The 24,793-nt window shown below is 32.8% G+C and overlaps 3 protein-coding genes across 5 annotated transcripts; 2 read left to right on the forward strand and 1 right to left on the reverse strand.

Annotated features, from left to right (window-relative positions):
- Positions 1–1,870: 1,870 nt before the first annotated feature.
- On the forward strand, positions 1,871–4,442 carry LOC145956877 (GTP-binding protein 1-like). 2 transcript variants are annotated; one of them, XM_083072670.1, is made up of 4 exons: positions 1,871–2,076; positions 2,628–2,670; positions 2,805–2,861; positions 3,949–4,442. In XM_083072670.1, the coding sequence occupies exons 1-4, from the start codon at positions 1,970–1,972 to the stop codon at positions 4,057–4,059; spliced, it is 318 nt and encodes a 105-aa protein (XP_082928796.1). In that variant the 5' UTR covers positions 1,871–1,969; the 3' UTR covers positions 4,060–4,442. The 2 variants fall into 2 exon arrangements, with proteins under 2 accessions (XP_082928796.1, XP_082928797.1); XM_083072671.1 differs by having other exon boundaries at positions 1,875–2,076; positions 3,955–4,442.
- A 752-nt stretch (positions 4,443–5,194) lies between these two features.
- LOC145956878 (uncharacterized) lies at positions 5,195–8,090 on the forward strand. Its single transcript, XM_083072672.1, has 7 exons — positions 5,195–5,836; positions 5,909–6,171; positions 6,245–6,412; positions 6,480–6,584; positions 6,664–6,736; positions 6,817–6,912; positions 6,999–8,090. The coding sequence occupies exons 1-7, from the start codon at positions 5,813–5,815 to the stop codon at positions 7,086–7,088; spliced, it is 819 nt and encodes a 272-aa protein (XP_082928798.1). The 5' UTR covers positions 5,195–5,812; the 3' UTR covers positions 7,089–8,090.
- A 3,115-nt stretch (positions 8,091–11,205) lies between these two features.
- LOC145957078 (uncharacterized) lies at positions 11,206–12,997 on the reverse strand. Of its 2 annotated transcripts, XM_083073303.1 has the most exons (3): positions 12,598–12,997; positions 11,749–12,010; positions 11,206–11,675 (listed from the first exon to the last, which is right to left on the reverse strand). In XM_083073303.1, exons 2-3 carry the CDS (start codon positions 12,004–12,006, stop codon positions 11,457–11,459), a joined length of 477 nt encoding a protein of 158 aa, XP_082929429.1. In that variant the 5' UTR covers positions 12,007–12,010; positions 12,598–12,997; the 3' UTR covers positions 11,206–11,456. The 2 variants fall into 2 exon arrangements, with proteins under 2 accessions (XP_082929429.1, XP_082929430.1); XM_083073304.1 differs by lacking the exon at positions 12,598–12,997 and having other exon boundaries at positions 11,749–12,474.
- Positions 12,998–24,793: the final 11,796 nt, after the last annotated feature.

The raw sequence follows: 24,793 nt of genomic DNA on the forward strand, positions 1-24,793 counted from the left end.
CTTCAAATAGTAGAATTTCAAATTCTCCCAAAAAAGTAAGAATTTGAAATTCCTCATATTTTTTTCTTTTTATTTTACATATATATATATATATATATATATATTATCTTATTTGTTATCTCTTCATTTTTTTTAATTATTGAATATTTTTAAATATTTTAAAAATTATTAAATATTATCTAATATTAATTTTAAAAATTATTAAATATTATCTAACATTATCTATTAAATAAAACTATTGATTAAATAAAACTATTGATTAAAAGATAAAATATACAAATTTTTAGACTTAATTTATTGAATAAAAAATTCAATATATAACGTAATTATATTCATTAAATAACTCTTTTAAGAGTTACTTTTGAAGTAACTGAATTTTCACTCATATATATTTTTTAAAATACACACACACACACACACACACATATATATATATATATATATCATCATAAATTTTAAATATAATTTATATGTTTACAATATGAATTTAGTGCGTATATGTTTTGTTTTCTTAATTATGATAATTTAAAATATTTTTGCTTATTTTGATTTATATATGAATTTAGTCTCTGTAAGGTCATGTTTTCTCAATTATAGTTCTTTAAATTTTTATCCTTATAAATATGTATTTTTCAAATTTTAGTTCTTTAAATATATATTATAATTTTCTTTCACTCTAGTTCATGTAACTTCGTACTAACAACTAAAAATTAGAAAGAAAAAAATATAAACTTATATTGACTAAACTTTGAAAAAAAATATTATAAAGATTGGAATTGAGAAAGGATAATCCTATAAGGATTAAAAATAATTTTAAAAAATTGGAAGGATCAACATTAAAAAACTCTAAATTAATATTTAACTTATATTTCATATATAATATTTGTAAAATTAAAGTAAGCATAAATTATATATATTAATCAATTTTATCAAAATATTTGTTAATTATCATATTATATATAAAGGAAGTTTTTTTTTTCTAAACACTTATCACGATTTTTTCAAAAACGTTTTTGCTCAACATGTTTTTTTTTACTCTATCTTTTTTAATAAATTTAATTTAATTTACCTTCTCTCCATAACTCTCTCTCTCTCTCTCTCTCTCTCTATATATATATATATATATATATGTGTGTGTGTGTGTGTGTGTGTGTGTGTGTGTGTTTTCTTTTCAATAAAATACATGAGATTTAAAACAAAACTAATTGCATAGAGTAAATATTTCACTTCATTTTTAATGTATTTTAATTTTTTTTCAAATACCAATATTTTATTATTTTTAAAACTAAAAAAACAACTTATTACTATGTATACTTTTTTTCTTATATTTATCTTTTTTAATATTATTTTGTAATTTAAAATAATATGATATTAAAATTATAATAATATATCTTTTTGTATATTTTTATCAATATTATTTCTATTTAGCTTATTGTTATTTTCAATTATAGTTTAAATTAAATTCATTTATAAAGATAAAAATTATTTAAATTTATCAAATAAAAAATTTAAAATATTTATGTTTAATAATATAATATGTTTAAAAAATTATATTAACTAATATTTTAAAACTCGTATATATCAATTTTTTTATCGACATTTTGGTGTGAATCTTCTTAGGTGCTGGTACATAGCAATTAAACTAATTTTATTTAGTTGGTATTTGAAATAGTTTATTTTGAAGAAACACTTTTTTTAAAAGGATATTTTTAACTACTAAAATAATCTTAAGCTTTAAAAAAATATTTTAGATTTTTTTATTAATAAATATTATACCTTATTTCTAATTTGAAAACATTGCTAATGCAGAATACCAAAGGTATTGATCTGTTTGAGAAGAATCGCACTACAATTTTTTTTACAAAAGTATATATTTGAGGGTATAGAAGTAGAAGAAAAATAGAATAGAGGGTGCGGAAAACCTAGTGGAGTTGGGTGAGAATGGGAATAGCAGGTAGGGTTGGAGATTATGCTTTCAAGGCATTCACCGCCACACTCGGAATCGCCACCATTTACCTCACCGCCACCTTCTCCGTCAACGTTTACAGAGGCCTCTCTTGGCACAATGCTCAAATCGTAATCTCTCTCCATTTTTTCGTTATCTCTTTGTTACTATGCTTATTGCGTTACTCGCTTCAATCAATCTAGGTTTTATGGTCTGTGCCTGTGATTCATATTGTTTGGACGCCTTTCTATTCATTGCATGATTGTTTTTCAATCAATTAACACTTCCTGCATCAATTCGTTCCTGCCTATAACCTAGCATGTTGTTTTCACTTTTCCTCGATTGTTCCTTTTTTCTACAATTCTTCTTTTGTTCAATTTCTGAAAGGTATGTTCTAGCTTTTTGAGGATATGTAGGGGGATAAATTATTTGTTGTTTCGTGTTATATAACGTTGTTTTCTATTCAGACTCATATTAATCGATCTTCTACATTTCTCTCTGTAATGCATTCTGTAATTATTGTTTTGGTAGAAATCTTGAATCTCATGTCAACTTTGCGTTGTGTTATTTTCAAATGCTGGCAAAGTTTAGTTTTAATTTTAGTTTAGTTCACAACTCTGACCTGTATTCCTAGGATTATACATTAAATTGATACTAAGATTCAGTTACTTGATCTTCCTAGAATTATTGAAGGTGCTTCTGAAGGCAAGGGACGTGGGAGGCAGGTAAAACTAAAATTTCTCTATCCCGAGTAGAATGTGATGTTTGGTTCTTTTCATTGAATGCTTTGGAAAGCATGGCTTCCTTATTATTAACAGCGCAGGACTTTTGTTTTCTGAATTTTCTCTGATTCTCTCAGGTTATTGCTGTTGCTAAATCTTCAGACATAGTACTGATGGTTCTTGATGCTTCCAAAGTAAGTGCCATTTTCCATATTCTAATGCAGTCTTTCACTCTGTTGTTACTATTGCTAGTTGATAAAATGGTACGTTGGTTGTTGCAGTAAATTATATTCTAACAAGGGATAATAAGTAGCTAACATATTGTCGACTAATTAAACATTATCATTAAAGAAACCCTTTAAACGGGCCCAGGAGCTAAACTAGTGGTCTTTTTATTTAGAAATTTACTCACTGCCACTTTTAATTTTTCTTTGTAAATATAAACTCACTTGCATAACAAAGTTCCATTATGATTAATTTTTTGATTATATATACATATATATTTATCATTTTTCCATTACAATTATTATGAAGATAATGAAATTATAACTTTATTTGATCAATAAATTGATTTGTTCAAATATTTGTGCCACTATTATTTGAGTAATTCTTTCATGTTTTAATCTCTGTTATCAATTGTCATGTAGTTATGTTAACTATAGATTTCCTGACACTACTACAAAATCGAAACTCAGTATAAAAGCATAAAAAGAAAATTAATGATTGTTAAATTGTCAATTTTGAAAACAAAAATGTTTCTATTAAGTATAGTTGTTGGATGCAATTTTTGGAGATTGGAGAAAACATGATATTATCTTAAAAAACAATTAAATGATAAATCAAAGTGTTTTACATAACAAGATTAAAAAGATGTTGAAATCTTTACCGATACAAAAAAAAAAAAAAAAAGTGTCACCACAAATTGAAACTAGCATGTCATCTTTATTTTATATAAGAAACATATTTGAACTTTACAATCTTGAGACTCTTTGATTTAGAATCAACATAAATTAGTTGATATAAAAAGATTTAAAGGAAATAGAATTTGCAAAATAAAAGGTTCACAAAAAATTGATGGTGAATTTGTCTCAACTAGGGCAAAGAAATTTATTGTATGTTATTTTATATTTTAAGATTGATTATGTACTTTTTTAACCTCTTGTTATTTCACTTATTTTTTTTATTTATTATTTGTATGAAACATATGAAGAATCAATGACACAAAAATATGGAGAAACACTTCATCTCATCCTATAATTGATTCTGATCTTTGGTTAAAAGTTGCAGGTGAAAACAAGAAGAAAAGAGTGCATGGCATGGGACATAGCTTGGATCTTGGAACTAGTAGCTCTACCCAAGCTTCATCGATCCAGAGGTTGCAGGTTCCTCTAAAAATCTTACGCCTATGACAGAAGAACGGGTCAATACAGTTATAAATAATGCATTGGCCTCTTTTTTGCAAACACAATTACCAGAGATGATGAGGCAAATTCAGGCAGTTCAACCATCAACACCATCAACCAACCAACATAGGGAGGATCAAGGACGAGATGATGATTTTACTAGCTTAGGTTGATTACTATTTAGGATGACTCATTATTTGACTTTTCTTTTTGTAAGACATTAATTAGTTTTGGTTTCTTTAAGATAGTATGCACAAGTTGGATTTTGTAAGACATTTAACAATTTGGTTTTGTAAGAGATATTGTTACATGTAACTTTTATTTTAAATCATGTTGAATTGAAAAAAAATTATGTAGTTGAATTAAGTGGCATATCTACAGGGATTCATGAGAGAATAATGTATATATATCGATAAATTAGGAAGGTTTCGCAAGATATTAGCGAGGGATTAGCGTGGTATTCGTGAGGGAACTCAATCCATATGCTTTGATGGATTTGCGTGGGATTAGCGAGGGATTTGCGAAGGACCTATTTGCGAGGGTTTAGCGACGAATTTGCGAAGGACATATTTGCGAAGGATTAGCGAGGGATTAGCGAAGGACATATTTGCGAGGGATTAGCGAAGGATTAGCGAAGGACACATTTGCGAAGGATTAGCGAGGAATTAGCGAAGGAAATATCTGCGAGGGATTAGCGAGGGATTAGCGAAGGACATATTAAATGCGATTAGCGAGGGAATTTAGGTTCTACATTGGCGAGGCGATAGGGATGAATTAGCGGCACAAATTTGCGACGGACTAGCGAAGCTAGTTGCGAGGGAAAAACGAAGGAATTTAGCGAGGGAATTGCAAGGGATATGCATCCGTCGCTAATTAGCGACTTGAATTTAGCGAGGGAACGATCCCTCGCAAATCCCTCGCTAGTCCCTCGCTATTCTGTTTTGCGAGGGATTTGCGAGGGATTTGCGAGGGATTTTTCCCTCTCTAATTCGCAATTTTCTTGTAGTGTTCTGAGTCTGCAAGGGTCGTTGCTAATAAAATAGTAAGTAAAAATATACAAATTAAGACTCTTCATTTCAACTCATTTAATTCATAAGATTTTTTAATCTTCTTTATTGTTGCAGGAGGATTTAGTTGAGCAGAGCACCCAAGGCTCATTTGTTTCCGATGGTCGGAATGATATCCTCACAACGGCCATAGGAAAGCCAGAGCACGGAGGTCGTGTGCGTGGTGTTGGTGGTTCTTGGAGCCACCGAGATTTCTTTGGTGGCCGATCATCGAGGAGCACTGTCGACTCTTGCAGTCAAGAGGTTATACAGAAATTGGAGCAGAGATTGGAGATGCAGTTTGAAGAGAAACTGAAGAATATTGAAAAATAGTTTGAAGAGAAGTTTGAACTTTTGGCTCGTTCTCAGCAACAGACTGCAGTTGCTCATGATGGTGTTCGAGTCAGCACTAAAGGGAGTTGTGCTGCTCCAAATTTCTCAGGGGAACATGCTCACACTGATGTACCAAACCAGTGCGAGTTATATGTTGAGGATGACCCCCCACGGTTAGTGGCTATTGGCCGAGTATTTGAGGGTGGCTCAACCATCCATGGTGTCCCTCTACAGCCAGACTGGACACGGGTTGTGGTTGACCAAGTTCAAGATGCTGCTGCTCCAGTGCCTTTGCCCAATACAGAGGTTCAACTAGTGGGGCAGGCAACCGGCACATTCTTAGCTTGGCCAAAATGTTTGGTCATGCCGCTTTCAGCACGGGCAAAGGTAATTATATTATTGCTCCTTTAGATTCTTATAATTCTATTATTGTTTAACTAATTTTCATTATTTCTTTAGGATTTTATCGATCGTGGTAAGGAGGTCATGAGAGAACCTCATGTTCATGATGCTAATATCGCAGAAGCTGAGGATGATCCCATATCTAAGCTTCTAATCAAATTACCACGATTAAAGAAGCAACCAATTCAATTGCAGTGGGACATTAGAGTTTTTGGAGTTGATAGCTCTGATGTTCCACTATACATATCTCTGCCTGATGCATTAGAGATTGTTGGGGGAACCTCCATGTTAAATATATCTATCATACAGTTGTGGGCCATGTAAGTCATATTTTCTTTTATGAGTCTAAATTTACAATAATTACATTTAACTTATAATAATTATTTGTGTTAGGTACATGGACAAATTGAGTGTGGAGCAAGCACAAGCAGAAGTATATGGATTTATTGAGCCTCAATCCATCCAAAAATCAGGAAACACTCAGGTCCAGATCCAACAATATATGCAAACATGGATGAGTGACTCAAGAAGACATATATACATGGCTCCATACATTGACGGGTTAGTTTTTTAATTGATTTTTTAATCATGGTAATTTTTTAACTGATTTGTTTGTCATACAATGTAGGTCTCATTGGCAGTTAATGGTAATCATTCCTAAGGAATATACCGTGGTGTGGTTTTGTTCACTTCATCGAAAACCAAGCCAGGAAATTAAAAGCCAATTACATGGGTAACTAAATTTTTTCATTATGTTTTAACACTGTAATTATATATATTGGCTAACATTTATTTTTATTTCAATTAATTAGAATCGTGTCTGGAGCTAATATATTAAGTGGAAGAGCCAGATCATCAAAGTCATTGCATTTCATATACCCTAAGGTTAGCAAATTAATTCATACAGTCAATAATATTTAAATTTATTGACTTTGGAATTAATAGTTATTTGTTTCTCATTTTAGTGTAATAAGCAACAAGACTCGTTTGAATGTGGCTATTACATCATGTATTGGATGAAAGCCATAGTTTCTGCGGGTATTATTGATTCTTGGGCGCAGGTAATTCATATCAAAATTTATTTAACTATATTTACCTTTAGAATAATTAACATTGCATATTAATGACACTTAAATTACCCTTTCAGGTCTTTCAAGATCCATCTCCATTGCCCGAAGATGAGATGCTCAAGATAAGAGAACAATGGGCAACTTTTTTTCTAAGTTTAGTTAGTTAGATATTATGTTTATAGTTTGATAGTTAGTTATTTAGATAGCATTGACAAACATGTTTTATAGCTTTTTTAGGATAATAGGATTTACATTGTCATAATTTATGTTTTTTAAGATTTATATATTATTTTCTTTTTGTCATTCAATTTTGAAATACAATTTGAATTTCTATTCTGGACTGCCTGGTTTAGATTTGGTATTCTGGATTATATTTATATGCAGGTGTTGGGTATATCAATTTACAAACGTTTTTAAAAAAAAAACTGCCACAATTTACGTCGGACATGGCGATTTTGACCCGATTTTGTGGCACGTCCGACGTAAATTTGTGGCACGATTTTGACCCTTTTTACGTCGGTCTGAAAAGTTGCCCGACGTAAATTTACGTCGTCTTCCAGTGGCGACGTAAATTTACGACTCCCGTATTAACGTCGGACCCTTTTCCGACGTAAAATGGTCAAAATACACGACGTAAAACACCCTTTGTGTACTAGTGATCATTGAGGTAGTGAGGTTACATGGGATTTTCTAATAGTATATTTTGTGATAGGAAATATACTATTAGTCGAGTCCATGACATCATTGCATGATAAATGAGTGTACATGTGATGTTGATTATGTATATGTAATGTTTATGTGTGATTGGTAACTTGTAATATGTTTATTGTGTGTGTGTATACTATCTAACCTTTATTTCTGCACCTGAACCTGAGTGAGATGTTTCTCACTCCCTTATATTTATTTGTATGTATTTAAATTGTGTTGCAGGTGATCATCAACGTGAGGATGTTGGTGATGAGGCTTAAGCTTCAGTTGGGCATGCTCTGATAGGATATGTGACATCGGGGCATAGCTAGGCTTAGTTTAGGATGTTATTTCCATTAACTATTTGAAAACTCAGTTTTATTTCTTGTAATTTCACTGACATGTTATTTGAATTAAGTTTATGAATGTGAACTCTTTACCCTTATGTGGTTGGAGGTTTGGTTTTTAATAATGAGGAATTTTATTTTTATACTTATTGTATATGTATGTTGGGGTAAAGGGTGTCACACCAATAGTTAAACATTTTTAATTTTTTAATTATTAGTTGTCTTTATTGGTCTAAATGTGTGTAACAAAATATAGATGTGTGGATTAATCTATCTAGGAATTATATATGTTTTCATTGATGGTTAAAACATAAATAAACAAAAGATGGGTGTGTGAATCAATCTAACTAAGAATTATATTTGTTTATTATAGGTTAAATAAACATTTTTATTTTAAAAAAAAGACACATATACATCAATTCAACTGTGAACAAATGTAAATGAGAACATAATTTTACATTTGTGACACCCATCTACCCCAAGTATGATACCAATTAAATTCATATGCAAAACATATAAAAAAAAAATACCAACAACAAACAAGGAGTGAGAACAATCTCACTTTATATGGAATGAGCTGCAATCCTTGACATCCCATCCCTTCACGATAAACGAATATAATAACAATTAATACTTCAAAATATAATAACAACAACTCATACTTCAAGCTATAGTAATCACAATTCATACTTCAAACTATGATAATCATAATTCACAATTCAACTTCAATAATAGAAAACATCAATTCCATCCATCAACACACACATAGAAATGTAATGCGATGTGCACCTACATTTAAATGCATGGGTATTCGACCATCACCATCTAAAATATACTGTTGATACCTAAGTCCCGAGTTAACCTTGGGCTATACCAACACAAAAGTGCTCCCACTAAAACACCAATAGGTTCCCACCAGAACCACAGAGATAGGTTCCCACCAAAATCACAGAATTATGCAAATATGACACATGTCACAACCATGCAAATGCTTTTATATAACTTCATCACAATCATCATATCATTTATTGTTTATCAACATCTATATTCATCCACATCAATTGTCACCCATACAGATAATAATCATCATTCATAATATATATATATATATATATATATATATATATATATATATATATATATACATTCATCATCATATAATCAATCATAAACATCATAAAAACATCATTTACAACATCATAAACCCTTATACGCCTAGCGTCATTCCACATACCCAACTTTAAATCACAACAGAGAGCATCATAATCCTTATACGCCTAGCATCACACTTCCACTCAACTTTAAATTACAATAGAGAGCACCATAATCCTTATGGCCTGATGTGGACATTTTCCCGCTTGGCACCAACACCTTTGGGTAGTTCCTTCATACAGATGAAGGCACACTCGGGGTCAAGTGTGACACCCTTCTACCCCATAATAGATAAGTAACAACAATAAGAATAATTCAATAAATATAACATCAAGAAGGGTCCACATATTTTAATAAAAACTCATAGGTTCACAAGTCTTGAAATAAATAGAAATAATAATAATAATAATAATAAAGTTTTACTCTTAAAAGAAAATTATCAAGGTCTCTAAAGAAAAATGAAAGGGATCCAGAATTTACAAATATAAGGTGAATATAAAACTCCTAAAAATAAGTCTCCTCAAACGACAAATAACAATTCATAACTAAAGCATCCTAAATTCATGCCCCAATGTCACATCCTATCAGAGCAGAACCCTTTCCCTTTAGAACTCAACACTATGAGTGCCTTCATCTTCACCTAAAAGAAAACCACATAAAAACAGGACGATGAGAGATAGATAACATCATATATGAACATAGAGCTATCCAATTCCCACCCCACACCGTGCCCCAAAATATCATCATTAAATATAAACAACAAATACATCTCATATAATTACCAAACATCATTTTTTTTCAATCATACAAGCTTTCATACACATGCTCACTATTTGCTCATACACATCTCCTCTCCTAAGAGTCTCAACTTGGCACTCCGCACAATGGGCGTACCTCGTCAATTCCCTTAGTTGTTGCCAATGCAGGCATACCGTTCTCACACCCTCCCAGGGCCGGTATGTTGCACGGTTAAACACCCAGCGGCCCGTGCAAAGGCAATCCACCCACCGTCAAACCCTCTGTGGCCAGTGAGCTGTGCAGTTAAACACCCAACGGCCCACGCATGGAATGCCTCCCGTCATGGTCCCCCCTGTCTCAACCCCTCTCTGGGCCCAGGGTCCAATGCAATATAGCCACGTCTGGCTTCTCAAGCACCACATGCAACTCATAAGTCTCATGCAACTCATGCATCCCACGTAACTCATAATTAATGCATCTCCATTATATAACATCATCACATGTCAATAACAATCCATGCAATATCATCCTCACATGCTAGGTACCTATCATTAAGTTATCAACATCATAGACCACAAATTTCACATAATTCTTCACACACATCACAATATCTATGACATTCAGTTAATAATTTAACCATAAGTCGAGATATACATATCCTTTCTAAGTGATCCCAACTCCATTAGAATCCTAACATCAATATCTACAACTTTCATGAAGAACACAAATCCTAATAAAGTCGTTTAGGTTACCATTCAGGGCTCACAAAAATTGATGTTGTGGTTCGCACACAGATTGGAAGGCTCAAATTGCAACTCACATAACTTGATCAAATATTAATATTTTTACACGATTCGTGTGTCTAAATGGTAGCCCCAGATGTCTAGTTTCTAACAAAACAAACGGCACTCGAGTTGGATAACTACACAGAAAGATATCGCAAAATTACAAACGTATGTCGGGGTCCCGATGCCCGACGCCCAAAACTGGCGCTGAGCGCCCAAATCTCTGCCCAGACTCCCCTCTGTGAAATTAAACCTGCGTTTTACGAGTTTCAACAAGGTTTTTACCAATTTTCACTACTTCTACACTCCGTTGGTTCAGTTTAACTCCATTTATATTCTTCATACGTTCCAAATCAATCCATACACATCTCAAGCCTCAAAAATTGGTTTCCATTGGTTTTACAAAAAAAAAATCTAAACTCTTCTTAACACATAAAATTCAAGTCATCAAATTTAAGGATAAAGAATTAACAAGAAAGCCCCAATGGAAATCAAAGAAAATTCAAGAAATAAGTTCTTCCAAATGAATTAAGAATTTAGGGTTTAGGGTTTATAAGTCATTTGCCCATCTGGTTTTGTCCGGGCTGCTATCCACATCTCATGGCGGGGAGGTGACTCCACACGGTCAGCATCCTCAACCCCTGCTGCCTGTGCCCTAGCCTTCTTCATTTGCTTTTTTTTTCTTTCATATCCCCCTCTTGACAATAGATGGGGTGCATCATTCTTGGCTTGTCGTTCTTGGGCAGCTATTCTTTTAGCCTGCAATAATACAAAAAAAAATGAGATAAATTAAAATATACCTTAAGTATTTGTGTCAATGTAAAAGTTATCGATAACTAACCTGCCACAAAGGGTCCAATCGAGTGGCACAAAATTGCATCCACTCCTCATCAGTGATCTGGTACTTTAGACAGGGAGTCTCATTTTGGCGCTCTCCAAATACATACTCCCGTGTCAAGAAAGTCTTGAAGTCTCTCCACCTGCTGGCAAGGGCAGATAACATCTTCCTCCTCATGCCCTCAGTGTTGGGAATGTCAAAATTTTGCTATGAAAATAACAACAAATAATAAATAATGTATTTAAGTTATATAATATTGAAAGGATGTGAAAGTATATACCTGAATATCCTGCCACATGAGGTTCTTGTCAACCTCCTGAACGTCATCCCATGATGGAATGATAATAGAAACATGTCGTCGAGCTAGGACTCCCAAATAGCTCTTAAACTTGGCAGCATTTGGGCCTGATGCCTTGCCAGAACGAGGATCCACCTCAACCGATGTCCTCTCCTTGGCAATGCGCCCAGCTGTCAACCCAGACAATCGAGTGACAGATCTACCTTCCCTCCTTCCACTGCCAGACCCAGAATCCTCCATAATCCTGAAAAAATTAAACTGTCATTATTAAAACAATGAATTAATTGAATAGACAAATAAAGTAAAAAAGATAATAACAATATAGCAACAAAATAACTAATAAAAAAACAAATAATACATAAACAGAAACCTATTAGGTTGGAATGTTTTCCCATATTCATCCAACTTCGATTCATTATCTATATATTAACACAAATTAACTATTGACTCAGTTATTCATAATTTTTTTAACCTAAACTACAACCCTAAAAAATCGATGGTAAACTAAAGGTCAATGCCTAAAAAAGTCTCTTCTTTAATGCATCTGGAACGGCCGTACTGAAACTAGAACGGGACGTTCCAGATCATCAAATTACAACAAAAAAAATTCCAGCAGAACGGGCCGTTCTCCATGCGGTACGACCCGTACTGCTTGCAGAACGGCCCGTTCTGCAAGGAGAACGGCCCGTTCTGCAAGGAGAACGGCCCGTTCTCCTTGCAGAACGGCCCGTTCTCCTTGCAGAACGGCCCGTTCTCCTTGCAGAACGGCCCGTTCCAGAGGAACAAATAGCAAAAAAAAAAACAAATAAATTACGGGGACAACAAACTAACCTCAAACGACCAACGTGCTGACACTTACAAACTTGGATACGTTGAATGTAGCCGTAAACGCAGAGGGAGACTCAAGTAATTCAGAGGATTTCGTATAAACTGTGAGCGCGGGAATGAAAATGGGACTTTGGGGGCAATATAGGAGAACTATTACGTCGGATAAGGCGTCGCCGACGTAAATTTACGTCGCCCTTGTTGAACTCCGACGTAAATTTACGTCGGATTTGGGTGGGACCGACGTAAATTTACGTCGGACTACAGGGAACCGACGTAAATTTACGTCGGAATAGTGGTACCCGACGTAAATTAACGTCGGATTGGAGGTACCCGACGTAAATTACCTAATTTACGTCGGTCTAAGAGTGGTCCGACGTAAATTAGTCTCCACTTATTTACGAAACTGCCACCGCGTTTTTACAACGTCGGTGTTTGTGGTTTGCGACGTAAATTGGGTGACGTAAATACCCTTTTTTGCACTAGTGGATGTACAACTCTATCAATCTCTCTAAGGAATATCTAATATTAATAAGGATAAGACTAACAAACTTGGTGAGTCTATCCACTATAACCCAAAAAATCAAATTTCTTAAGTGTGTATAGGCAAACCTACAACCAAGGTCTATTTACACACCATCTCACTTCCAAAATGGGACGTCTAAAGGCTATAAAAATCTTAAAGACTTCTAGTGTTGTACCTTAGACTTCTGGCATACTACACACGAGTACCCAAATTCCTCTACTCCTCTCTTCACCTTAGGCCACCACGCTTCCGTTGCACCACTCTAATACATCTTAGCAGCTCCCAAATGAATACTAAGAGTACTCTTATGTCTTTCTTCTAAGATCATTCTCTTAATTCAGGATTACTAGGCACCCAAATTTTGTTCTTGAACACCAAAACAACGTCGATTCCTACTCAAAAAAGGTTATTTTTACTCCTACCAAAATTCTCCACTTGGTTCACTAAGAAAGGGTATGACTCCTAGGCTTCTCTAATCTCATCCAATAATTCACTAGTCACTTTCAACATAATCAATTCAATGTTCCTAATGGTGAGCTCACACATCAAGCTCAAGTCTCTAACCTCTTCAATCAAATCCAACCCTTACATCATCAAAAATGATAGATGAATGATCATTCTACTCAAGGCATCTGTCACAATATTAGCTTTACTTTTATGACCCTCTCCAAGGATTAAGCGCTTAAGTGTAAGTTCATTCCGTACTTATACTTGGTCTCCAAGTCTTGTCACCAAATTGAATCCACTAATTATGTTTCTCCATTTTCCTTCAACGATCCACTCATTACTCGAGTCATACCTAGTTTCACACTGCTAGGAGTAATCTCACATGTCAAACTTAAATCCCTAATTTGAGCCGAAAGATTCATCTCTCTAATCATAAGGGAAGATAAACGTAAAGGTTTCCTACTCAAAGCATCAACCACCACATTGGCTTTAGCCATATAATAACAAATAAGATTAAAATCTTATTCCTTAAGAAATTCCAACTATATCCTTTGTCTCATATTCAACTCCTTTAGTCAAAAGATATCTAAGACTCTTATGATCACTAAATACCTCAAGCTTGGAACCATACAGGTAATGTCTCCAAATTTAGGTGTAAATATTACAATCGCTAACTTAAGGTCATGGGTAAGGTAATTCCTCTAATGAATTTTCAATTGCCTAGAAACATAAGTTACTACCCTTCCTTCTTGCATCAACACTCCATCCAAACCTATCTTAGAAGCATCACTATATACCACATAAGGCTTACTAAAATCTGGTAATATTAACACTATCAAATCTTTCCTTAAGAGTTTGGAAACTACTCTCACACGTACTATTCCACACAAAGACAACAATCTTCCTAGTCAATCTAGTCAAAGGTAATGCTATCTTAGAAATTTCCTCAATAAACCTCCTATAAAAATAAGTTAATCTAAGAAAACTCTTAACCTCACCAATTAGCTTAAGTATCTCCCACTTAAGCACAACTTCTACCATAGATAGATCTACATTATACCTCCACTAAAATTTAAAAGACCTAGAAAACTCACTTCATATAACCAAAAATCATACTTAGATAACTTAGCCTAAAGCTGTCTTGGATATATCCTCATTCTCAACTCCAATCTGATGATACCACACCTTGAGATCAACCTTACTAAACACACAAACATCCACTAATTAATCCATAAGGTCATCTATCCTCGTATCAACATACACGCATATCAAATCATATTAGAATACCTACTTTAAACATTCGATATATATCATCCCTAAGCATGTAAGAATCAATCATCATTTACTCCATATAGCATGTACATGAACCAAATTTACCACATAACATCATACAACCTTAAACAACCTTTCAATCCACATGATAACACCTCAGAACATCATAACAAAATCAGTTTTTATCCTTGCATTGCCTAATAACTCAAAACATCATGAAAGCATACATCACCCTTCAACAACTGCCAAAGAAAATGATAGAGAGTTATACTCATCCAAATGATCACAAAACTATCTCAAAAGAAAGCTAAGAGAATAAGCTATAAATCTTATGAAGACATGAGATTCTAAAAGCATCATCTTTTTAGCTAAAACTTCAAAAACAAAAATGGATATATTCAGCGCTTACAGCTAGACCACTATTCACCAAAGTAGCTATAACTGGAGTTCTAGACCTTCGTTTTACCTGTTTCCAGTTGCATTGGATAGATAACATCCAAGGCTACAACTTTTGTGAAGGCCATAAAATCTAAATCTATCAATAAGGAACTCGTACGGGTAAAACAAAACGGTAGTGTAAACATCCCCTACACCTACAACAATAGTGTATCAACACTTCCAAACTCACTCCTTTCCACCTCAAACTCATATCCAAGCTTCCCACTACAATCCTAAACCAAAACAACTCACATATTTAGCACAAAAGAATTAGAAAATAAAACCAAAATTGAACAAATGGTGGATGACTTGCTAACCTTCCCAGATTTACCTCCTGAGATTCATCTTGAGCTCTAGGAGTTTATGAAGTCTTTTACCCTTGCCCATGATCTTCGTGATAAATGGGCTAATTATTCCCAAGAAGTGGCCCAAATCGATTTAGAGACTGAGGGTGATCGTGCCAAGCTCGAACATCTCAGGAAGGAATTACTTTCGATAAGGAAATCCACTAAAGAGATGATTCTTGCTCTAAGGAAGTTGCAGCAAGAAGAGGATGATACTGAGAAAAATCTCGAGGCTTTGCAAAAAGAACTTGATAATCTTCAAGCTAAACAGGTCGCGTCGAGAACTCAAAGTCAAGAAGTGATTCAACAGCAAAAATGTCTCAAGGACGAAGGCAAGGAGATCTCTTTGAGGCTCTTGAAGACTTTGGATCACAAAAAACGTTTGGAGACTCAATGTGCATCTCGGAGGCAAAGTTTAGATCAAGCCTATCAGGCTTATAAGAGTTTTAGATTGAAATTTTGTACATGACTTTAAATTTCTTTGTACTTCTTTGACTATTTTGATGCATTCTACAATACTATTATCTTTCATGGAATTTCTTCAAGTATTTGTTGTTAATTACCCTACTCGTAGACTTAGAATTTATCTCCTTAATTACATACGCTTTTTTTGAGTACACCTGATTGATTATAAATGGGCCTTCCCAATTATAAGACCACTTGCCTAGGTGTCGAGATTTTTGATCCATGGGAAGAATTGTCTTTAATACTAGATCTCCGACTAGAAAACTTTGAATTTTAATTCTTTTGTTATATGTTTTCTCGACTCTTTCATTTTGCTAAATGAGATTTTGCAATGCTATTAATCTTTCATCATCTAAAGAACTTAATTCATCATACATTAAATTCTAGTAATCTTCGACAAGCAAATCGTTGCCTTTGAAAATGAATAGATTGTAAATTGATATCTATAGGTAAAATGGCTTCATGTCCATACACCAACTTGTATGGTGTAATTTTTGTAGCATCTCTTGGTGAATTTCTATCAGCCCATAATACTTGGACAAGGGTTTCATGCCAATTCTGAGGTTTTCTTGAAATGTGTTTTTTGATTAAGGCAATGATCACTTTTTTAGTAGCCTCTACTTGCCCATTTGCCTGTGCATAATAAGGTGTCGAAGACATCAACTTAATCCTTCTTGACTGAGCATACTATGTGACTTTTCGACCTGTAAACACTGTACCCTGGTCTGTGGTTATTGACTGAGGTATTCCAAATCAGACTATGATATGGTCTTCAATGAAATCTATAATTTCCTTCTGACCTACCTCCTTTAATGGAATTTCTTCTACCAATTTTGTAAAATAATCTATGGCTACTATTATGTATTTGTGGTTTTTTGATGATGGTGGGTGTATTTTTCCTATTATATCGATTGCCCAACCTCGAAATGACCACGGTTTGATAATTGAATACAACTCACTTGCTGGTAACCTCTGTATTGGATTGTGTTTTTGACACTCCTCACAACTTTTAGCAAATTTGATACAATCCCTGATCATGCTTGGCTAATAGTATCCTTTCCGAGACAATGTCCATCTCATTTTTTCTCCTGCTTGGTGAGCTCTACAAATACCCTCATGTACTTCTACCGTAGCTATATAACTTTCATGACTTTCGAGAAACTTAAATAAAATTCCGTCAAACCTCTCTTGTGCAGCTCGTTGTTCAACATGACATAATTAAAAGCCTGATATTTTATCTTTCTTTCGACTTTTGAGTTTGTGTTTTGGAGATATTCGATTAACTTTTTCCTCCAATCCTGAGTGCTCAAGGTGTTGATGGTGAAGCCTTCTTGATTGTAACTCAACTCGTTTTCTGTACAAACTAAGGATTCGAGACATTCCTTTCTTATCTTATATCCATATGCAGCTTGAGCTAATTCATTAGCGATTTTATTTTCATTTCGAGAGATATGTTCTAGCTGTACCTCATCAAATGAATTTAACAACGTTATAGCTCGAGATGTACATTCTAGTAATTTTTCGTTTATGCATTTGTATTCTCGAGTTAATTGTTTGATTACAAGTTGAGAATTTCCTCGAACCATTATACTCCTAGCTCCTAATTCCCTGAGTATCTCTACTCCGACAATGAGTGCTTCATATTCAGTTTCATTATTTGAATACCCAATTTTTGTTTTTAGTGACAACTTAGTTGGGATTCCTTTAGGGGAAACAATTAACAAGCCTATTCCAGTTCCCAATTCTTGTTTTGAACCATAAAAAAATAATTCCCAAGGTTTCGTGGTTAAGTAATTTACTTGTTTAGTTAAGTTTGAGTGATCCGCAATAAAATCTACAATTACTTGTCCCTTAACGGATTTGAGAGGAACGAAGGTCAATGAATATTCAATCAAAGCAAGTGCCCATTTGCCAATTCGAGAATGCAACACAAGTTTACACAACATATACTTAATTACATTACTTCGTCAAAATACCAATACATGGGAAGGTCTAAGATAATACTTCAACTTTGTACAAGCAAAATATAAACTTAAACATAGTTTTTCTAAAGGAGTATATCTACTTTCTGCTCCTACCAACATTTTAATTAGATACTAAATGACTCTTTCGATATCATTATCATCGTCTTGCGCCAGCATGCCCATAATAGTTGAATCGTTGGCCGAAACATACAATTTCAGTTCTATTCCTTTAGAGGGTGGTGCTATTATTGGAGGGCGAGCTAAATAAGACTTGATTTCCTCGAATGCCCTATGGTTCTCTTCTTCCCATCGAAATGCCTCTTCTTTCTTTAAACGTAATAAAGGAGAGAACACCATAGTTTTCCCGAATAAATTTGAAATAAACCTTTTGAGAAAGTTTATCTTACCTAACATATATTGTAGCTCCCTTTTGTTCGAGGGTGGCCTAGCCTCCATAATAGCCTTGGTTTTGTTTATGTCCACTTCAATTCCCTTCTGATGCACAATGAATCCCAAAAACTCTCCTGCTGTGACACCAAAACCATATTTTAGTGGGTTCATTTTTAAACCATGTTCTCTCGTTCTTTCAAAAGATAGCCTTAAATGCTGTAAATGGTCACCCTTTCGTTTCGACCCAACAACTATGTCATCAATATATACTTGTACAAACTTACCTATCAAATCATGGAATATTAAATTCATTGCCCTTTGATACGTGGCACCTACATTTTTTAATCCAAATGGAATTTCCACCCATTCGTAAACCCCTAAAGTTCCTGGACATCGAAAAACAATTTTTGATACATCATTAGCTACAATGTAAATTTGATTATAACCAGAATATCCATCTAATAGATATAGGCTTAAGAATATGTCTCTACAATAGGCATAGGGTACTTATCTTCGGGTGTAGCCAAATTGAGATCTCGAAAATCAATGCATACCCTGAGTTTCCCATTTTTCTTGATGACAGTAACAATATTAGATACCCATTAAGCATATCTCGAAGTACGAATGAACTTGGCTTTTAGTAACCTTTCGATTTCCTCTTTAATTTTGTCAATTACTTCAAGAGCGAATCTTCGAGGACTTTGCTATTAAGTCAGACGAAGAAATTCCCAGCAAGGTTTTGAATGAGATAATTATAATACATATTGTTATCTCTAACAAATGTGTTAGTGTTTCAGATAAAAACATAAGTACAGGAAAGTTGAAGAATAGAGAATATGCATGCACCACCCTCTGCACCAAAATCAAGACAAAATAAGCTAAGCATCGGATGAAGGTGATGAAGGTTGAACAAAAGAAGGAAATACACCAGACAAAGCTATCCCCAAGCTATAAGACACTAGACGAAGAGGTCAAACGATAACAAGCTCAACATAAGAAGGAAATTAGTGAAGCCTCAGATAATACAAAACCACGGATGATGGACAAATCTAAAATCAAAGCATCCTAGACGAAGTCAAGAGCTTACATAACTGACCAGACGGAGACTCTAATACACAGACGAAAACCAAAAATGTTGGATTGTGCCTGAAGTCACAACAAGAAGAACTACCTAGCATTCACACTCTCAGAAGAACACATGAAGTCATCAAAATAAAAGAAGAGAGAAAAGAAAAATGGACGAGCGCTTCTCCACAAGTGAAAGTTGCATATGTCAAAACAAGTACACTTACTAGTCAGTAAAAGATAACAGCTCTGTAGCTATAATGCCAGGAATGTACAGAGATGTCTAGGTTATGATTGATGCCAGACATAGAAGTAAACAAATGGTACAAAAGACTTTGTGAAACACAGATTTAGCAAGCAAACATTTAATGCAAGATCAAATACATTAAATGCAAGATCTACGAAGCCTAGACAAATCAAACAAGAGAATAAGATGATGGCCACTCAAGCTTCAAGATCAGGTCCAATCACAGACGGAAGAACATTCAACAAACACTAGATGAGGCCTACTACAAGTCGAGACATTGAAGCATCCAATGAAAAGCTAAAACAAGGCCTAACCAGGAAGAATAAAAAGATGGGTTAAACATCAGATGAAACCAGATGGTCAACTCTGATAAAAGAACAGTCAAGGTAAGGCACATCATGAGAATTAGACAAATCAAATTGAAAGAGACAAAGTACAATATGTGCACCAGATGACTATGAGTCTAATATTAAATTAAGGTGTGTCAAGGAGAACCTCCAGTACAACATAACGAATTAGACGAAGCATGAGACAAAGACAGAAGAAATTCAAACGAAGGACAACATAGATTGAAACACACGTCAAATAAAGAACAGAGTCTGTCCACCTATAATGTTGATCAGAATAAGAGAAAAGTCAAAGCACTAAATTCAGATGCTCAAACGGAGGTCAAGATTGAGATGCACAAAACTAACAAACGTAGACGAAGACTGCCACGCAAGCAATTAAAAGACTAATCAAGACAGCGTCTATAATCAGTCAAATGCTCTCAATGTAAAACGCATGATTAAAGAGAAGAGAAGAAGAAGAAGAAAAGCACACAAAAGCAAAAGCATGCATGTGTTAGAAAAAGTACATCACTTTTTCAAATAAGGACAACACTTAACAGCTATGAGACGAGAAAAGGACAAAAAGGATCCTAGGTCTCTACTAAATTCAGACACTACTGCTAACAAGGCAAAGAAGACTTCACGCAAGGTCTATCTCAGGAAGCAACATTTAATGCAAAAACTCAAGCATTAAATGAGTAGATTGAACTAGTCATAAATAACTATATCTGCTTTAACGAACACTTGCAACGAGCAGATTCTGCAAGACATTATATATATCACTATCTCAAACCTTGGAAGGTTGGCTTTGCTGGCTAGACTTTGGCTGTGCATTCTTAACCAAATGATATCAAGCCCACAAAGCAACGAAACCAGAGATAGAACGTATAAGAGTCAAATATACCACAGTGTATTCATCTCTGTAAACTCGGGAGTTCCAAGCATGTGCATCTTAGGAACAAAACCTTACTGAGTGTACCAATTTATGTATCCTCTTTGTGAGAGTAAACCAAACACTCAATCGTTGCAAAGACTAAGGTTGCATACCTTAGTGAGTGTATATTCCTTTGTATCCTCTCTATGAGAGTATCTCATATACTACAAGAAAAATCAGCATTATCTACGGAAGAAATCCGTATATAAGCATGAAAATCCGTAGGTAATAAGCTCGTAGAAGGTCACCCATCCTTATACTACTCCAAGTCAAGCACGCTTAACTGTGGAGTTCTGATGAGATGCGCTACAGAAAAGCTAATGCATGTTATCAGTATAAGTAATACAAATTAATTCATTTAAGTCATCCTCAACTATACAATCTCATACTTATACTATTTTTGGATCCCTCTCATCTTAGTATGTCTAGTTCGCTATAAAAAAATAAAAATATATATAATAATTATATTATATTTAATTAATCTTTATATATATATATATATATATATATATATATATACTTACTTGTATAATTAACAATCTACTTATTTCTACTTAAAATTAATATTATGATACAATTTAAATTATTTATTATAAATTTAAAAGTTTAAATAATAATTTATATATTTTAAAATGATAAGGGCTATAATAACACCGGTGTAACTTTTACTAAGTATTACATTGTTCAATAACTTTATATTAAATGTAAATTTTGTAAATCCAATCGTTAGATTGAAAGTTCATACCACTTTATATGTTTATATCAAATTTTGTTAAAATTGAACCACAACTTGAAGGTAATCAAAGTGTTCATATTTTAGTATATTTTGAAATGTATATATTACGTCAATTTTGTTTTACAAGAATGAAGTATCAAATAATCTTGAATTAATATAAAATTTTGTATATATGAGTTAAAAGTAAAAATCTTTCAATCTAACGATTGAATTTATAAAATTCACATTTAAAATATTAATTTTATAAATTAAATTTTAATATTGTAAATAACCCTTATTATTACACTGGTGTTATTATAACCCTTCTCTTTTAAAATATTATTTTTATAAATTAAAATTTAATATTTTAAATAAATGATTAATTAATTAACTTAATATATTTATTCATCTTAAATCTAAGATATAAAATTCAAAAAATATATCTATTCTTGTTTTATTTTCTAATTATCAATCATTAATAAAATACTAATTTAAAATCTTATCTAATTATATTATAATATTTTCATATCAAATTTAAAACCAAATATTAGTATGTTATTTTTTATCATCATTAATTTATAAAAATAAAAAATAAAAAATGACAATTTTTAATAATATTTATTTTTTTATCAAATATTTATTTTTTACTATAACTTATTTAGTAATTTTTGAATTAATATTATTATTATTATCATTATTATTACTTTTAATTATTATTATTATTATTATTATAATTATTATTATTATTATTTTATTATTATTATTATATTATTATTATTATTATAATTATTATTATTATTTTAATTATTATTATTATTATTATTGTAATTATTATTATTATAATTATAATAATAAATATTATTATTATAATTATTTATTATTATTATTATTATAATAATTATTATTATTATTATAATTAATATTATTATAATTTTATTATTATTATTAGTATTATTATAATTAAAATTATTATTATTATTATAATTTTTATTATTATTATAATTATTATTATTATTATTATAATTTTTATTATTATTATAATTTTTCTTATTATTATTTTTATTATTACTATTTTTCTATTACCTACGAAATTTTTTGTAGGTAACTTACCTACGAAATTTTTCGTAGGTAACTTTCGTGGGTTATTATGATTATTATAATTATAATTATTATTATAATTATAATTGTTATAATAATTATTATTATTATAATAATAATTATTATTTTTAATAACAATAATAATATTATTATTATTATAATAATAATTATTATTATTATTATAATAATTATTATTATTTTTAGTTTTATTATTATTATAATGATATAATAATTATTATTATTATTATTATTATGTGTATTATTTTTATTTTTATTATTATTAATATTATTAATATTAAAATTATTATTATTTTTATTTTTATTATCTACAGAATTTTCTGTAGGTAACTTACTTACGGAATTTTTCGTAAGTAACGTTTCTTACGAAAAATTCTGTAGGTAATATTCCGTAGATAACTAAAAGTTATCTACAGAAAAAATTTCGAGATAATAATCCGTAGATAACTAAATATTATCTACGAAAAAAATTCCGTAGGTAATATTCCAAAGATAATAATTTTTCTTGTATCAAACTAAACCTGCTTAGTTATCATATGTAAAGCCTAAAGAGGCTAGGGAAAGAATACTTGTAAAGCCTGGAGAGGCTTGTCAAAGAATACTCACTACAAGTCATAAGTGGTTGAGGAAAGAATACTAGCATTGATGAGTGAAGTAAACGGGTCAAGAGTTGGTCGAGAATACTCACTAGGAGCCAGAAGTGGCTGATTAAAGAATACTAGTGTTGATGAGTGAAGTCAACTAATGGAATCATGCCTAGGAAGGCAAGAGGTGTCACATTGAAAGAGCCAAGAGGAATGGGCTAGACAAGAAGGTTTGGGCCAGTCAAGGCCCAATGGGCCCGATGGGCTTGGAAGGCCCAAGTTGAGATTCTCATGGGCCATATCTTGTTTTAGCTATTTTCCTTATGTCTTGTATATATATCATGTTAGTATAGGTTTTCTATATTTTGGGTCTTGTATTTTGGACCATTTAGGATAACATTTTAGGCTATAAGCTTATTGGGCCTAGTTTTGGGCTTCATGGGCCTTTGGGCTTTTGGTACCCAATATTGGGCTCATTTTCATTCTTGTAATTTTTACTTTCCATTGTATTTGCTTGGCCATTGTATTTAGGTCATTAGATTAGGATTATTGAGGGATTACTTAAATAGGTTCATTAGGCTAAACTAGATTTAATTTAGAAGGCATTTAAGTTGAATTTGGGATCACATGGATGGTGCCACTTGTGGCTGAACATGTGCTTAGCCAAATCAACCCTAAATGCTTCCTAAATCAAATTAAGATGCATGAGAGCACCTAGATTCACGGACTTGCACATGCGAGTGAAAATTTGAATTCAAATTTCGAATTTGAATTCAAATCTTGGCGCCACATGTGGTGTTTGAATCTTGGCACCAAATGCTTCCCTAGTCGAGCCTATATATGCATGATCCTTCATAATTTGTATTCACTTTTGATGAATGAGAATTTCTGAATTTTACTTCAGCCCAAATTCTCTCAAAGGTCACCGAAATCTCACCTTCCCTAGTTCTAGGAAAACCTCCATTCCTAAACTTGAATATGAGCTTTCTTTTGGTTCTTGAGCTTGGATGCTTCCATCCATAGCTTAGAGATCTTCTCCTATCATTTCAATCATCTTCTTCCATCATCTAATCTGTGGCAAGCTCAAGGAAAAGGTTTTCATATTCGGAGAAGGTCACAAGAAGCAAGAATCCATCCATTGCTTCAACCTAACTCCATCATCAATGGGCCAGGAGTTGGTCGATAATACTCACTAAGAGCCAGAAGTGGCTGAGTAAAGAATACTAGCGTCTACGAGTGAGAAGCTAACGAGTCAAAAGTGGTTGAGAATACTTGGGACCAGGATTGGTCGTGACCTGGGTGGTCTATAATACTCACTACAAGCTTGAAGAGGCTGAACAAACATGATGGAATAACACTAAGGCTA

The sequence above is a fragment of the Cajanus cajan genome, chromosome 4 (genome assembly GCF_000230855.2).
Source record: "Cajanus cajan strain Asha chromosome 4, NIPB_CcT2T_4, whole genome shotgun sequence".
Classification (NCBI taxonomy): domain Eukaryota; kingdom Viridiplantae; phylum Streptophyta; class Magnoliopsida; order Fabales; family Fabaceae; genus Cajanus; species Cajanus cajan.